At 36.1% G+C, this 17,965-nt stretch overlaps 1 protein-coding gene across 2 annotated transcripts in view; it reads right to left on the bottom strand.

Moving 5' to 3' along the window:
• TLL1 (tolloid like 1) overlaps window positions 1-17,965 on the bottom strand; it is a 226,633-nt gene that overhangs the window by 51,241 nt on the left and 157,427 nt on the right. For both annotated transcript variants that reach the window (XM_028848870.2, XM_015139468.3), the window contains 3 exons: window positions 12,819-12,921; window positions 9,485-9,601; window positions 8,194-8,339 (listed from right to left, as the gene is read on the bottom strand). In XM_028848870.2, the coding sequence (XP_028704703.2) occupies window positions 8,194-8,339; window positions 9,485-9,601; window positions 12,819-12,921 (366 nt within the window). The remainder of the gene's footprint in view (window positions 1-8,193; window positions 8,340-9,484; window positions 9,602-12,818; window positions 12,922-17,965) is intronic.

Here is a 17,965-nt window from a genome sequence, read left to right as displayed (position 1 = left end):
ATTGCCTGGTCTATAAAACTCACTCTATTCCTTTAATAGATATACAATCATTCACTTTACATTTTAATTTACAGTGAATTCACTGGTTACTTAGTAAAAATTGGAATTTTAAATATTTTATATGATACACAAAGAGTAAATATTTCACAGGTAAAAATAGCTAATTATAGGGTTAAATTCACTAGTACATATTTATGCATTACATATTATTTACATATTAAATATGTACCTGGTATTTGGGGTAACAACATTCTCACATAGTGAATGCCACAGATGTTGAGTTGCCTAGAAAATAATATGTGCCTCATCTACACGAATTTATGATATTTGGAAATACATTATATCTTTACAACAACAATTCTAGACATCTCATCAATTACCTGAATGGTCTTCAGTTACTTATTTTTCCAGTTTAATCCTAAATGCAAGGCTTGCACAGTGAATTTGCTCCATTTTTACTAATTATAATTATACTTCATCAGCTACATCAACACATGAGTAATAACAATGAACACAAATGAATGTTTGAGTTACTTTATTTGTGTCATTTGTGCAATAGTTTCTTGAGCTATATCAAATTACTTCATCAATTAATATATGGAATGGATAGAAATAAATATGGTTGAAACTAAAATGTGAATCAAGTCTATTGATGTTATGGCAGTAACTTTAAGCTTCATCAGTAAAAGAACACCAAAAGCAATGATTTATACAAAGAAAGAATGAAAGAGAAAGAAACAAAGAAAAGAAAGGAGAGGAAGGAAGAAAGGAAGGAAGGAAGGAAGAAAGGAAGGAAGGAAGGAAGGAAGGAAGGAAGGAAGGAAGGAAGGAAGGAAGGAAGGAAGGAAGGAAAGAAGGAAAGAAGGAAGGAAGGAAAAGAATGAAGGAAGGAAGGAAAAGAAGGAAGGAAGGAAGGAAGGAAGGAAGGAAGGAAGGAAGGAAGGAAGGAAAGAAAGGAAGGAAGTTAACCAAAAGTGGTCAACTTCTCATTCTAAACCTGCCAACCTGTACAGAGTTTAGTGGTCAGTGCAAGTGGGTGAGCTCTGACACTGAAGGAAAGCCATCCCTGGAGGTAGGGGTCAGGCCCAGGCTTGGGACCCACTCACATGCTTGCCTTCATTTGATAACCAAATTTCCAAATCAAAATACCATTACACAAATATCTATTGCAGCATCTACTTATTTATAAAAATATCTGAACACTTAGAAATTTCTAGATAATAATCTTTAGTAAAAGGTATCCCATGCTCCCTAAAAAATTAAAAATAGAATTACCATATGATCTAGCAATACTACTTCTGGGCAAATACCCCAAAGAATTGAAAGCACAGTCTTGTAGAGATATTTGCACACATATGTTCATAGCAGCATTTTCCCAATAGCCAAAAAGTGGAAGCAATCCACAGGTTCATTGATAGATGAATGGATAAATAAAATGTGGTATACACATACAATGGAATAAAATTCCACCTTAATAAGGGGTACCTAAAGTTCTCTAATTCATACAGACAGAAAGAATGGAGGTTGCCATAAGGCGTCAGGGGAAGGAGGAAAAAATTAGTGTTTTTGTGTGATGGAGATAGTGTTTCAGCTTTGCAAGATGAAGAGTTCTGGAAATTGCTTGACCTTTTCTAATCTACTTAACACTACTGAGCTGTACACTTAACAACTGGTTAAGATGGGAATTTTATGTCATGTATATTTTACTATAATCAAATATAGCTCTCATGACTGTTACAATGTAGCTTTACAACATAGCTAATGTAATCAGATATAATTAATGCAATGTAAATGATACAACTTGTAGAGATAATAGTATTTTAAATGATATGCACCTGGAGCAATGTTAAAGCTGTTTTATGCTTTGGAGGAAAATGTTAAACTGATTAATAAAAACAATGCAAATAAGCACTTATCATTAAAAATTAAAAATAATTTTTATAATGAGAAAAATCTAGTAAAGTCTAGCAAATAATAGTATAAACAAAAGGAATAATGAGTAAAAAGGTGAAAAGTTTAATACATAATTATTTTAAATTATGTTATCTTATTTAATGTTTATTAGCAGTAAAATTTAATATTTAAAGTTGACACAACACATGAATAATTACAGCTCAAAAAAAGTTCAAACATGTTAAAAGCAACATCACAGGTCTTGCTTAGGTTTATTTAACTGCTGCCACTTCATTTTTTCTCCATGATACAAGTATTTTTACTCATAAATTTAATAATTTTATTGTAAACCTGCTATGGCCAAATAGTATTCACTTGACAGTATGTGAACAGTGGTGAATAAAACAGACATGCCCCGATTGACACATAATAATTAAACAACAAAAATGTACAAGAGAGGATAGTTACAAAAGGAAAGAATTGAATGTCATAATATTATATTAATAGAACACTGATGCTTCTCTTTACTACTAGACCCGGGGACATAAATGCACAGAGCCAGGCCTTGGTTTCAATCATAGTGCTACCAACTGTGGAACCTTGGGCAAGTTTACTGAAACTAACAAGTGCTAATCTTTCAGATACAATGATAACCTAGGCCATAATTCATGAAGAGCTGCATTACTCTTCTGTTTTACAGTCATTACCAAAATATATTCTCAGCTAAGCTCCCAGAAATAGTACCTGGTAAGCAGAAAATCCTTAACTAATTAAAACCTCCTTATCTCGGCTTTTTAGTTCATTCACAAAGACTAGCCTACTTATCATAAATTAATAAAAAATATTTAAAGGATTTAAAGGATTACTTTCAGACAAGCAGTCTACCAAGTACCAAGATAAAAACGTATGTACATAGTTTAGAATGTTTCAGCTCGCTGCTGTGATTGTTAAGGGTATTTATCAGCTCTGGTTTTCGTAAGGAAAGTATCACCAAATCAGAATGTGTAGTCATGTTGACAAGTACCTCAAACTTAATACCATTTGAACTAATGTATGTGGTAATTTCAATTTAAACAAAAGTAAGCTCCAGGTTTATTTCACTTCTTGTCTGCTTTGGTGACATTCCTTTGAAGTTATTACTGTAAACATTTCCAGCCTTCCAAACTTTTTCTCTTTTTATTTCTTCTTACTGAAAAAGTTCTCAAATAAAATAATAGTACCAGAAGCTTCTTTACAAATGACTGTGCTGCTAAATAGAAAACAAGCTTTCCAAATTACTTTCAGAGGGGATCTATATTCATATACAAACTCACTTCAGTATATTGGTCTTAAGAAATAATGTATCCAATGACTACCAGAGGAGAGAAAGTTTCCTATATTAGTCCATTCCAGATGCTATGAGAAAATATCATAGATAGTGTGGCTTACAAACCATGAAATTTATGTCTTATAGTTTTCAAGGCTGCAAGTTAAAGGTTAAGGCACTATCAGATTCAGTGTCTGGTGAGCGCCCTCTTCACAAGTGGTGCCTTTTCATTTTGCCCTCACATGGTAGAAGATTCCTAGGCCTTTTTTGTTTGTTTGTTTTGTTTTGTTTTTCGAGACAGAGTTTTGCTCTTGTTGCCTAGGCTGGAGTGCAATGGCACGTGCAATCCCGGCTCACTGAAAACTCTGCCTCCCAGGTTCAAGAGATTCTTCTGCCTCAGCCTCTCGAGTAGCTGAGATTACAGGCACATGCCACCATGCCCAGCTAATTTTGTATTTTTGGTAGAGATGGGGTTTCACCAGGTTGGTCAGGCTGGTCTTGAACTCCTGACCTCAGGTGATCCACCCACCTAGGCCTCCCAAAGTGCTGGGATCACAGGCGTGAGCCACAGCACTCAGCCCCTAGGTCTCTTTTATTGGAGCACTGATTCCATTCATGAGGGTTCCACTCTCATGACTAATCACTTCCCAAAGACCCCACTGCTAATATCATCACCTTTGGAATTAATGTTTCACCATATAAATTTTGGGTGGACACAAATATCCAGACCACAGCACTTCCCAAAGGGTATAAATACAGAAGCATCAAGATTCTATTACCTCCCAAATAGTGTTCCTTCCTGCTCAAAGATTCCTGAAACTCATTGACAAAGGCACATAGACTTTGTTTCAGCACTTTCATGAAAATGCAAATGGCACTGGCAAAGGTGCCATGACATAAATTCACATAGAGGCATAAATGATGGACAGCTAAGAAGTTCTTTAAAGTAGATTTCAACAGCATGATAGACAAGTTTATCTTTATGGCCCTTATATCTGAAGAGGAATACAGTAACATAAAGAGTAATAAACAAGGCCAGGTGCGGTGACTCACGCCTGTAATCCCATCACTTTGGGAGGCCAAGGAGGGCAGATCACGAGGTCAGGAGATAGAGACCATCCTGGCTAACATGGTGAAACCCTGTCTCTACTAAAAATACAAAAAATTAGCCGGGCGTGGTGGCACGTGCCTATAGTCCCAGCTACTCGGGAGGCTGAGGCAGGAGAATCTCTTGAACTCGGGAGGTGGAGGTTGCAGTGAGCCGAGATCACACCACTGCCTTGCAACCTGGGTGACAGAGTGAGACTCCATTTCAAAAAAAAAAAGAATAATAAATAAAAATATAAACAGTTTTTGAAATAAGGCAAAGACTAGAATCAGTGAATAAAAACTGGACTTTGTCAGGTAAAATCACAGAGTATTGGAAACACAGGTAAACAAAAGAATTGATATAAACAGATAACTGACTAAATTAAACAACCACCTAATGACTATTAGAACAAATAAGAAAATATATAAAGCTGATTCTTGATATTCATACTAGTTACATTATATTCAGTTGCTCAGAATACTGAACTAGCAAGTACTGATTCATTGCTCCCAGGGTTAGAGTTCCTGTGAGATTCTAGTCACAACATTTTGTTTTTGTGTGTTTCTGTTTAAAGACGCATTAATATAGGTTGCCCATTTATTAATACTGAACTTTCAACCAACAGCACTATATATACACCATACATGTCTGAACGAAGATAATCTGACACACATATTTTCTCAGTAAGGCACATGACAGCTGGCAATGGGCACATTAGGTGACTCAAAATTTGCTGCTGTGTACACATCTGTGAATGACCCAGAAGGCACTGCAAATATTAATTTTAGGCTTCCAAACTTTTAGTAAATAGGCAAATTTGCAAATAAAATCAGGATCAAATGTACCTGGGTTTTAATGCTTTTTTAGTACTCGCCTGTGTGATACTAGGTTAACGGCATAAACTCAGTTTCCTTACCTAGAAGATTTAGATGTTTATTAGGTACCTTTAAATCCTGTTACTTGTGAATTTCTTGAAACTCAGCACCTCTAGTCTAAATTCAGTCTAACTTCAGCATACCAGGTACTCCATAATCTAAATATTTCTTATCTATCCAGGCTTGTTTCCCTCTGCATGGAAACTTACAAGCCTTTAATAAAGGAAGGATATATTCATTTCCATCCGCCAACTGTCACACACTCAAACATTGATTTACGTATTATCTATCCATCCATTTATCTCGTCTATTATCAAACATTATCTCACAAACAATGTTGCTGGAGATAAAATGATCAGAGACACAGGTAAGAACCCAACCCGGTGGTGGACATAATCTAGTGAGAGAGACAGATAATAAACATGTACATAAAGAGATCTGTAGCATACATTCCAGTAGCTGGAAGTGCAATTAACTAAAAATAAAACAGAGTGATGATTTAGAGATAATTATAGGTAAGACAATATTTTAAGTAGTGTTATCAGCCAAGAACTTTTTAAGAAGGCAGCAATTAAGCAGAGATCCAAATAAAGCAACAGGAGAGTAAAAGCAAAGACCTGGGGCAGAGGAACATCAGTGGTAAACGCTGTGATATGGGAGTGAGGTTGGTGTTTCTGAGAAAGAGAAAGAGGGTGAGACGAGCTGACACAGAGGAAGTGAGGAGGTGCCAAAGACCAAATCACAAGTGACATGGCCCATGATAATCAAGTCTAGATGTTATTTTAGATGTGATGGAAACCCCCTGTAAGTAGAACAGTGTCATAATCTAACATACATTGTAAAAGCATCACTCTGGTTGTGAGGTGACGAACGGGATATGCAGAGCAAGAGTAGAGACCCGAGGTTCTCTCTGTGAATTCCAAGCAAAGAGGGGGACGGTGAGAACAGTGGTGGTGTAAAGTCATCGTGTATGGGGTATAGTTTAGAGACAAAGCAACTGAAATATGCTGATAGGTTGGCTGCAGGGCTTAAGAGAAAAGGTAGAATTAAGGATGTTCCTTGGATAAGTGGTGACAAAAAGTACTGAAATAGTACTGAAATAAATAGAAGAAGAGCAGGCTTAGTGAGTGAGACAAAATAAGCAAGGGTTCAGTTTTGGTCATTTAAAGACAAGAGATCTACCAGATATCAAAATATGTCTAACATATAAATGAGGGAGGCAGAAACATATAGAAATAAAGTAATATGAAGATAGGACAGGAAACTAGAGACAATAAATAAAATGTACTCTCAGCCATCCTATGACATGATTTTTCCCAGGTCATGAAGTATAGTCATCACTGATTCATCCACTCAGTAAGCAAGTATTTATTAAGTGACTATTGTGTGTCAGGCATAATTATAAGTGTCTGAGGTGCAAATCTTTTTCATTTTTCCTTATGCTATCTTATTTTTGAAGACTATCACTGTTATTGCATTGATAAATAAAAAATAAAGTACAAATCAACTAAGGTAGCAATTTCATGCATCAGTTTTCAGGTTGATGGAATGAATGCATTTTCTGGCATCATGTCTATAGTAGAATTCCAGAAAAAAACTGAATTACATGTTAAAAGACAGTTAATCTCTTTATTCTTGAAATATCGCAAAACACAGCAAATACAGGCATTGCTTAGATAATTTTTATCAGTTCTTTTTTTGGTCTAAATCGTGGGTGAAATTTTTCTACTCAATTTTAGTTCACTGTCAACCATAAACTGGTCTATTTGAACAGTATTTGCAAATCTATTAGTCCATTAAAATAACAAAGTTCAACTGTCAATCAAATAATGGCAGAATCAAAGTTTCCAAAAGTACAAAAATAAATAAATAAATAAAGTGGTCAGGAGCATAAAATACAACATGATGATTAAAGTAGAAAGTATATATTTTTTGGTAACAAAAGGAAATACATCTGGGTGGTACATGCAAGGGGACAGAGACAAGTACTGAAGAAACAGAATGCACAGGCTTGCAGATGAGGATGAGAGATTCTCTGGGTTTACTGGCAATGCCTGGATTCTCCTGGTGCTCCTGCTGCAGGTGCAGACACACAACCATGACCATGATCACTGCCCTCAGTAGGTAGTGTTCACAGTGCTCATTACTACCCAATGGGTAGTAGCGCTCACTACTGCCTTCTGATCACCTAGTGAATGAATCTTCCAATCAGTAAAGTCTCCATCTCCAATCATGCATCTAAATTTCTAACCCTGGCTGGGACCTACCACCAGGACCTCATTGTTCCTCTCCACTTCAGCTTGAACTCTCCATTTCTAGACCAACTCTTTCATTTAAACATCCTCTGGAGTTCCTGAGAAATTCCCCTATTTCCTGACTTTAAATCTTTAACTCCGTCCCTTTCATCCCGCAAAAATGACCCATGGACCAGTGTGTTAGTTCTGGATCCGGACTTTGATCCAAAATTTCTGATTGGACTTTGATTTCTTCTGGCCCTTCCTCGAATAACACAACGATGCTGCTGATCTCCCTGACGAATATTTTTAAGGAGGTTGAAAGCTCATAAGAACACTTAAAATCCCTATTTTTGATATAAACAATTATCTGTGTAATGGTAAAAAAAAAAAAAAAGGTGAAAAATGTTTTGTTCCTCTTACAAGGAAGACTGTCTACCTTTTAACCTCTTAGTTTAGAAGAGAAATAAAACTTCTATTACTTAATGGACCCTCTTGTGAAATCAGCCTGTGCATTTGTCAAAAGAAACTATTGTCAGTACTTCAAACATTCTAATTCAAATAGCACAGATAATGTAAACTCACTTTAATCTTCTTGAAAATGTCTGTGAATGAGGAAAGAAGAAAAAAAAAAACTCTTAGGCTCTTGATGTTGCATTTTATGAGCGATCCTTTGCTTCTTTGCTGATTAAATGGCTGACTCTCTGTTTCTTTGCAGATTTAATGAGGATTCTCTTCAATGCCATTGTCATTTATGGAGAATATGTGCCAGGAAGATAGCCTAAAAGACTTTACCTCAAAGGACTGAAAGGTCAGCCCGACGTGGTAGCTCTCAGACACTGTTATTTTCCACACACATTCTTTCATCGGGCGATAGTCATCAGGATAATTAGGAGACTGAATCTGTCCTTCATTTTTACGTATCTCACCTCCACAGATCGCTGAAGAAAGCCAAAAAACAAACAAATAACTAAGCCTAGACATGCCATTTCGTTTTCATTTTGTTCTAGGTTAACATCGAAGTTCAGCTCCTGTAGTTCAGTACATAAAGACCAGGCTATAAAAATCAAAGTTGACTGATTGTAATGTAGTAAATATTTATATGGTAAAAAAAAAAAAAAAACCTAGTCAAATAACTACAAATATTAGATAATGGTCAAGGAATAAATAAATTTTAATCCTATCTTAACCAAAAGGTATTTTTTAACCTTTAAAAACCTTTAGTGGCTTTGTGAATTTATTCTCTGTGAGTTTGTTCTGTGATTCTCTGAGCTGCTTCCTTTGGTCTTTCGACTGCAGGTACAAGAGCTCATCAAAACAGGAGTCTCATCCTGAACGGAACTCACTGGGTCTCTGGCAGTGAGTTAGTGTCACGCGCGCAGCGTCTGTGACTCCCTCCAAATAATCCTCTTCACTACTAGGCAGTTAATCCTTAAAACAAAATGCTGCCATTTACTTAAAAGTTTAAGGGAAGCAGAAATCTTCTGTCTTCAAAATTACATAAACTGCTGTACTAGGAAGTGTCTCCTCCACCCACAACCTGGCAAGAAAGCAGCTTGGTTTTAAAGCCAAGAAAGCACAATGCCAGTTTATTGTTTTAGAGAAGGATAAAACAAAGCATTTTCTAAGTCCTTCCTCAAATGCTGACTTTCTTATTTAGATAAAGCATGCCCCAGAAATCGCCACAATTACTTTCTGTGCAATTTCCTCTAATAAAAAGTATTTCAGGAATACAGGGACCAAACAGACACAAAATCAGTACAAAGGAAAATGATAATTTCTTCATAATGTTTTAAAACTATCAAGAAACAATGAAACTTTAAGAAGGCTTGTGCCATTTGCTTTTTTCTCCACACATCCTGAACACATTTAGATATTGTTACATCACTGATACTAGAAAACAGGTTATTCTTGCAATTAAATTTACTGAGTATTTTTATTAAAATTATCTGTATGAATATAACACAGATTCAGAAAAATTCATAATTTTAAAATATGGTAATAATGTCATTGTAACGAAATTAAGAAATGAACATTTCTGTTGAGGTATAAGATGAACTACTCTCTAAAATTCAATGTGACTTGCCTTCATAGACAGCTGCAAAGCCTTTTCCTACCCAATTACTGCTGCTACGAAACTCAATCCACATTCTGCTGTCTGTAGAAGTAAGAACTTCAGGCACTTTGTCCCCACAGAATCTACCTAAAAGAAATAAAAGAATAAAGAGAAACTCCTAAATAGGACTCTATATTCTACGTTCTTTTCGTACTAGCCACAAATAATATGTAAACACTGATTTGGTTCACATTTCCATTCCAAGTGATTGCAGACACAACTATGCCTTAATATTTACTTACTAATGGTAGATAAACAAAACAGTCTTTTCATATACATTTATAAAGCATTTGACTATCAGCCTCAGAGTAACTGACTGATGTCAGTATTGTTACCATATGTAGAAGTAAGATAGTTACTCAAAAACAATATTTGAAAAAGGTCAAATGATGCATTAAGGTGGGGTATATTATTTAACGGGAAATAGAAAAAAGGTTCAAGTCACCCTAAGAAAGTGGTTTCAAATTGTCAACCTGGCCAATAGCAGGGAAATGACTTGGTTAAGAATGTGCTCTCAGTCAGGCACAGTGGCTCATGCCTGTAATCCCAGCACTTTGGGAGGCTGAGGTAGGTAGATCACGAAGTCAAGAGCTCAAGACCATCCTAGACAATATGGTGAAACCTCGTCTCTATTAAAAATACAAAAATTAGCTGGTCATGGTGGTGCGTGCCTGTAGTCCCAGCTACTTGGGAGGCTGAGGCAGGAGAATCACTCGAACCTGGGAGGCAGAGGTTGCAGTGAGTCAAGATGGCAACACTGCACTCTAGCCTGGTGACAAAGCAAGATTCCATTTCCAACAAAGAAAGAAAGAAAGAAAGAGTGTGCTCTTGGCTCGGAGGGGAGTTCTTAATTCACCCAGGTTCAATAGCAACTCCTTAGGAAAACCCTGAGGCCGCTCTTGGTATCTTTTATCACTGCACACATTCCATGTCATCACAAAGCTATAATCTGTGGTGTTATAGGCAGAATAACAAATACTATCAGAAGACTTGAGCATGTCTTCTAATTCTGTATCCAGAAATATGAATTACAGCAAAGGAATATAATACCTGTCATTCCTTCCTTTCTTCCCCATCTTTCCACAAATATTTATGCTTACTTCTGCCTCTATGCTCTAAGCTTTCACATGATCACAAAATGCTTAAATATGATAAAGCACATGCAACAATTCTACAAACATATTACAATGTTATCCATTCTTATGTGTCTCTGGAAATGGCATACATAGTTTTAGTGTATGAAAAATGGTAGCCAACTTGCATAAAGCAAGTTCATGCTAACAGCTAACAGGTGAAGACATATTTTCCTAAATTGCAAAGCAAATTAGAGGCAGGTAACACAGAGCAGTATGTTTTAAACTATAATGTGCATCTGAATTTCTAGGAAATCTATTCAAATGCAAACCCTAATTCAGAGGATATAGAGTGGGAGCCAAGTTTCTACAATTCTAACAATTTTCCAGATGATTTTGATGCTACCAATCTAAGTGCTGCACTTTTTGGAGCAAGGTCTTAGAAGAAATGGTAGGGAAAGCTTTTCACATAAAAACCATGATTACACTGCCTCACTCTGGTGGTCCATTATACATTGAGCCATGTAATGCTGATGGTGCTCTAAAAAGAAGTGTTGTTCAGAATTTTAGCTCTAGGTTTGTTTCTCTAATATGAATTTAATGAAATATTTTCTTTGGCCTGTGCATACATATGTAAAAAATTGCTTTATCTAGGCTAAGAAACTAAATATAAGGCCGGGCGCGGTGGCTCAAGCCTGTAATCCCAGCACTTTGGGAGGCCAAGACGGGCGGATCACGAGGTCAGGAGATCGAGACCATCCTGGCTAACACGGTGAAACCCCGTCTCTACTAAAAATACAAAAAACTAGCCGGGCGAGGTGGCGGGCGCCTGTAGTCCCAGCTACTCCGGAGGCTGAGGCAGGAGAATGGCGTAAACCCGGGAGGCGGAGCTTGCAGTGAGCTGAGATCTGGCCACTGCACTCCAGCCCGGGCTACAGAGCAAGACTCCGTCTCAAAAAAAAAAAAAAAAAAAAAAAATTCAATTTTGGCCGGGTGCGGTGGCTCAAGCCTGTAATCCCAGCACTTTGGGAGGCCGAGACGGGCGGATCACGAGGTCAGGAGATCGAGACCATCCTGGCTAACACCGTGAAACCCCGTCTCTACTAAAAATACAAAAAACTAGCCGGGCGAGGTGGCGGGCGCCTGTAGTCCCAGCTACTCGGGAGGCTGAGGCAGGAGAATGGCCTAAACCCAGGAGGCGGAGCTTGCAGTGAGCTGAGATCCGGCCACTGCACTCCAGCCCGGGCTACAGAGCAAGACTCCGTCTCAAAAAATAAATAAATAAATAAATAAATAAATAAATATAGAAGACAATGTTTTCCTCAATCTGACTTACCACATTCGTTCAATTCTTTATTTTTAAACATTTCTACAGATCTCTTGGATTTACTGTGGCTGCTGTCACTTTTAATACAATTGTGCCCATTCAGTAGGTGTTAGATGTTAAAAGAGCTGCACAGTTCATCAATTCGACTGAGCAAAACTACTTCTAAGAGTAAAGAAAAAGTTACAATCTCAGAAAAAGATCAATATAGAGTTATAGAGTGGATGCCTGCATGCTCCAAACAGCTCTCACCTTTGAGTAAAACAGAGGGCAACAGTAAACTGCCTATGCAAGTTAATAGTGTGGTCTGTGGTTAAATGTTGGCAGCAGACTTTCATGAGCACCAAATCTGACTATAGTTTATGACACAAACTGCAAATGTCTCTTCTCAGCCACAGAAAACTCTCTGAGAAGCAAAATTGTGACATCTATAATATAATAAGAGTTAATATGCTTGACATAGGAAGCCAGCTACCAAACATGTACCTAACAGTTTACACCACTGGCTTAGCAACAAAACAAAAACAAAACACACAAACACACAACATGTACACCCCAAATTAGTTTTTTTTTTTAAGTTGAAACTGATTCTTAAAGCAAAAATACAGAAACATTGCGATGAGTACTCATGATAGGCACAATACATGAGAAAGCTATTCTCAATCATTATGTTCAAATCCTAGCGGCCACCTCATAACTTAAGCTAGCTCAAATTAGTTGATCAGTGAATGTATTTATCCATTTGTCTTTGAGTATTTTTGGTATGGTTGAAAAAAGTATAATTAACATAAAAATAATGTTAGTCACACACATTTTTAACTCTAAGATGACTCGAGAGAATCAGTTGGTTTTCTTTGGACAGGACAGAATTAATACATAGCAACATAAGATGGAAAAGATATCTTACCAAGGAGAGGTGATTTTCTCCAGTACCCATCTCTTACTTCAATGTAGTCATACCAGCACAAACTACTCTTGTAAAGATCCATCGTTGTAAAATTTAAAACAATCTGCAAAATGGAGGTAAACAACCCACAGAGTAAAAATGATTGTATCTACATATAGTGATTTGATTCCTAGAGGTAAGGAACCCTGGTCTACAGTAAAAATGCATGTACAGCTAATTCTTTTCCTGTATTATAATTATCCTAATATTTTTTTCTGAACCAACACCTCGAAACCATGTTTTCCCATTTTCTTTAACTGTTTTACAATGACAGGAGAAGTACAATATGAGTAGTTGAACAAACTAGATATTTTAGCAATTAACAAAAAATTTCTGTAAAGTTAATCTGGACAATTGTAAAGCAAACGAATTTTTATTCAAATAGTTTATTTTGAATTTTCCCAAGATAAACATGACTTGAACCATGAAGAATTCTAACTTTTCCATGAAAGCCTTTTTTAAAAATAATTTATTTCAAAGACGACCAGTCAGACATCTATAATTACGTTAAAAATAACCCCAGTGTGCCACATTCCCAGAACATATAATATCATTGTGTATGTTGAAATGTTTTAAATACAGTCCTAGAATTAGAATTTATCCATCTAATGATAATCAAAGGCTGATGTCACTATGTTTCTCTAGATCCAAAGATGTATATACAAAGACCTTTCAATCTAGAGCATCTTGTACATAACCCTTATTTTGTGATTTGTTTCAAAATGATGCAGTTGTGTAAAGACAACTCAAGAGACAATTCTAGGAAAGACGACTTTCTTACTGCTTTATAAAAGGACTTTACTTTTCCAACAACTCTTTTTTTCTTACTTCATTACACCGAAAGTAAAGCCAAACTTACACGAGAAATGTGCTTATCTGATGCAATGAAATTCATTTGGATTTTTTTTTCACATTCAAAAACTCATTCTAACTCTATTCTACTTAAAACATCTGAGATGCTTACGGCTCATAGTATGCCCGTTCTCTACTCTAGAAATTATGATGGACTTTGGTCAAAAGCAACAAATTATGAGTATTCGAAATGCTCCTACTACAAAACTATAGTTTGTAGCAATATTCAGAAATCCCTTTTGTGAAAATACAAAAGGCTGAATGTAAAAGAAGTCTCAATGAATAACAAAGAAAGGAAGAAAAAATAAGAAAGAAAAGGAGAGAAGGAGGAAGGAAAGAAAAAAGGAAAATAAAAACATAATACTGAATCCATATTCCAGAAAAGTATTACCAATTCTGTGCTGGAAAGTATATGCTTCTCCCCTTTCTTGAACACAATATTTAACACAAAGGTAAGCACTAATTACTGCAAATCAATGCTGAATGAACTTACTTCTTTCCCAAGTGACACAGGATAACTACAAATATTTCTCATGGCATCTCATATCTAGGTACCACAGTGATCAGTGATGAAACTGTACACTAAAGTTGGTTTCAAATATCCATATAAACTAACATGTACTTTCCTAGTAACAAAGAAAGAAATCTGCCAAGGATAAGAAAATAGGGATGTAATTTTTAAAAATGTAGTACATTAAGTTGTGGAATAAGTTTTTGGTTTTTTTCTTTTCATTGCAGATGGAGTTTCGCTCTTGTCGCCCAGACTGGAGTGCAGTGGAGCAATATCAGCTTACCACAACCTCTGCCTCCCGGATTCAGGTGATTCTCATCCCTCAGCCTCCTGAGTAGCTGGGATTACAGGCACCTGCAACCACATCCAGCTAATTTTTGTATTTTTAGTAGAGATGGAGTTTTGCCATGTTAGCCAGGCTGGTCTTGAACTCCTGACCTCAGGTGACCCATCAGCCTTGGCCTCCCAAAGCACTGGGATTACAGGTGTGAGCCACTGCGCTTGGCCATAAGTTGGTTTTAATAGAATTGTTCATTTATTTTTATCTTCCTTCTTTGCAGTTTATCTTTTTCTGTTTTTCTTTGTCTTCACCTCATTGTAAGGTTCCATTTTTTAAATGTTTACAAAAATTTTCAAAATATCCAAAGGCAAAGCATTGATCATTTTTTCCCAATAATCCTCAACACTTGATTTTCAAAATGCTTTAGTATCTCATTTATTTTTATAAACTTCCCAAAATATTTTCTCCTACATCTCTAAATACCAATGTAACATTAGACTATATTCAGGATATAAGTAGGAAATAATATCTGGTTTTTGCCTTTAACTTTGTGTTTACTTTAAGTCTGCTCCAAACGGAGAATACTATCACTGCCTGATACTACTTTTCATTTTATATTTTCCCTATAGCAACCACCAAGATTTCAACTCTATATGATTATATAAGAACTCATTTATTATAGCAGAGACAGCAAAACTTGAATATAGACACAAACAGAGACTCCCCCAAGGCTCACATTCTGGCTTCCTTCTTAGATTGAAAGAGTAGTTTTATAATGACATGCAGATAGCTTCTACTGCCTTCTTCATGAGGAAAAGAAAAGCTAAATTAGAAGTATGTGTATTATCAGTTTCATTCAAAATTAAAAAGTGTGTTTGGATTGCAAAGAAATAGTTAATATTTGATCTCTTGAAACACATGCACAAACACACACACACACACTCACACACACAGTTGGATGGGGATAACTCTAAGCAGAAAATTTTTCTAACTTGTTTTTAATCTTCTGGTTTAAACACCACGCACCGTGGAGGAACATAACTGGCCTGACATTAACATAAAACACAGAGCCCTCTAAAAGCAGAAAATGTAATAAAGATAGGTTTTCTAAAATCAAATCATAGGGCTCTGACTATAGACATAAAATTCTGGCCTTCGACTAAGGTTGCTAGCAGGATTCGTACTTGAATAACAAATCAAACACACTTGGAAAATATCTGGTTGTTTTGCATTATGTTATTTTATGTAAATATATTGCGTCTTTCCCCAAAGAATGATCAAATGAAAAATACAAAACACAACTTTATAAATATTTTATTTTTGACTTAAGTATAAGTAACAACTCAAAATTAATTATAGGTCCCTTGGAGTATGAGATCGAGGGAACAATTTTAAGATTTCCTGTGATCTGTTAGGAGTCTAAGTTGCAACATTGAATAGATGCCATTGCTGCCAATTGTGCTTATTAAAGACTTTGTTTTCCGATGCTGCAGAGTGAAGAATCCTGAAGAAAGGCAGATCAACATTTCAAGGGACTGTATGTCTGCGAGTCTCCAGAGAAAGATATATATAATCAATGAACTTTTTTCAGCACAATTAAGATACTATTGACTACCTAAACAAATTCCATGAGCACCACAAAAAGGCCAATTAGCATAATATTTGCACCATACTTTATAAGGCTGAGGATAGAGAATGTCCTTATAATTATAAAATTAGAGAATTTGATCTAATAGGCAAACCTTGCCAATTAGATCAAAAAAGCAGCAAGATTAAATAGATTGCTATGCTACGGCCAGAAGAAACCTGGACAAGTCTAATAAACTTTCTAGAGTGACAATATTTTTCTTTCTTCAGAAATAAGGCTCAGAGAGAGTAAATCAGGGATCAATAAACTATAACCCATGGATCAAATTCTGCCTGAAGCCTGTTTCTGTAAAAGTTCTATCGGAACCATTCCTTTACCACACGTTGTTTATGTCTGCTTCAATGCTACAGTGTTAGCAATCAGTATTTGTGACAAATACTGTGTAGCCTGCAAAACAAGTATATTTACTGTATGTTATTTCCAGAAATGTTTGCCAGTCTCTGAAATAACTGATCATTAAGGTTTTGTTCAGCTCTGAAATTGTATCATGTTATAGGGAAAAAAAATACAACTTTTTCTACATCTGGAAGCTATTCTTGATTGGGAGTCAGAAGACCTGAGTTCAAGTTCTAACTTCTCAGTTTGCTGGTTTACTTAAACATTCTGAGGTTGAACGAATCTTACTGCTGTAAACAGGAGGTCACCATATCAGGCTTATCTCACCAGAATTAACTCTCAAGACTTTAGTTGAATGATGTGGAGAAAAATACTCAGGTAATCCCAAAGCACTATTAAGATTCTTACATATTACTATTTAATGGTATATATTCAGACATTCCTCACAATATAAACCCTGAAAAAATACATAAAATAAAGTATTACTCCATTTCCTTATTCTATCTATGCTCTGAAACATACAAACATCAGTTTGATGACAGGTGGAAACCAGGAGTCAAATTATTCTATTAAAATATTTTTTCTGCTTAAACCTATGTGATAACATCTGACTTTGAAATTTTGATGAATCATCACTCACTATTCATCAGAACATTATTTATACCTCTCCTTATGGTTTGAATGTGTATGTACCTCCAAAATTCATATGTTAGAAATTAAATCCCAAAGTGATGGTGTTAAGAAGAGGCCACCGGAAGCTGATTAAGCCAGGAGGGCTCTGCCCTTAGAAATGAGATGAGTGCCCTTATAAAAGGGCTTGAGGAAACAAGTTTATCCTTTTATCCCTTTGTCCCTTCCAACCCTTCAGCCAAGTGAAAATGCAAGAAGTAGAAAGTGAGAACTAACCAGATACCTGAATCTACAGACACCTTGACCTTGGGCTTCTCAGCCTCTACCTCTGTGACTGGGAAATAAATCTCTATTGTCTGTAAATTACTCAGTCTGAGGTGCTTTGTTATAGGGGCATTAATGGACTAAGACTTGTTTTTCCTAAATTCCCACTGCACTCCTACATCTAGTTAATTGTCAAATTCCATAGATGATATTCTATAATATCCCGTCTTTTTCCTCTTTCGCCATCAATGCTGGCTGTACTTCTTTTCTGAATATAATGTAATAGTTTCACAAGAGTACTTTGGCTTTTAATTTTACTCTTCTCCATTTCATCATATACTTTATGGCCACGGTAATCTCAATAGAGTTTGCTTCCCATCAGGGTTTTGGAATCAATGACTCTAGTAATAACCCAACTTTGCTGCCTCATCTTTCATGATCTCAAGCACATAAGCTTCATCCCACTCATCCCTAACTTCTTGCTATTGTGCTCTGACAAAGTATTCCAATCTCAGCTCTATTCCCATTCCTTTACTTAAAGTGAACATAATTCTACGTGGATTCTACTTTCCCCTTCCTTGTTCCTT

This window comes from Macaca mulatta, chromosome 5 (assembly GCF_049350105.2).
Source record: "Macaca mulatta isolate MMU2019108-1 chromosome 5, T2T-MMU8v2.0, whole genome shotgun sequence".
In the NCBI taxonomy this organism is placed as follows: Eukaryota; Metazoa; Chordata; class Mammalia; order Primates; family Cercopithecidae; genus Macaca; species Macaca mulatta.
Note: the sequence above shows the minus strand (reverse complement) of the source record. Positions and strands in the feature narration are given on the sequence as shown.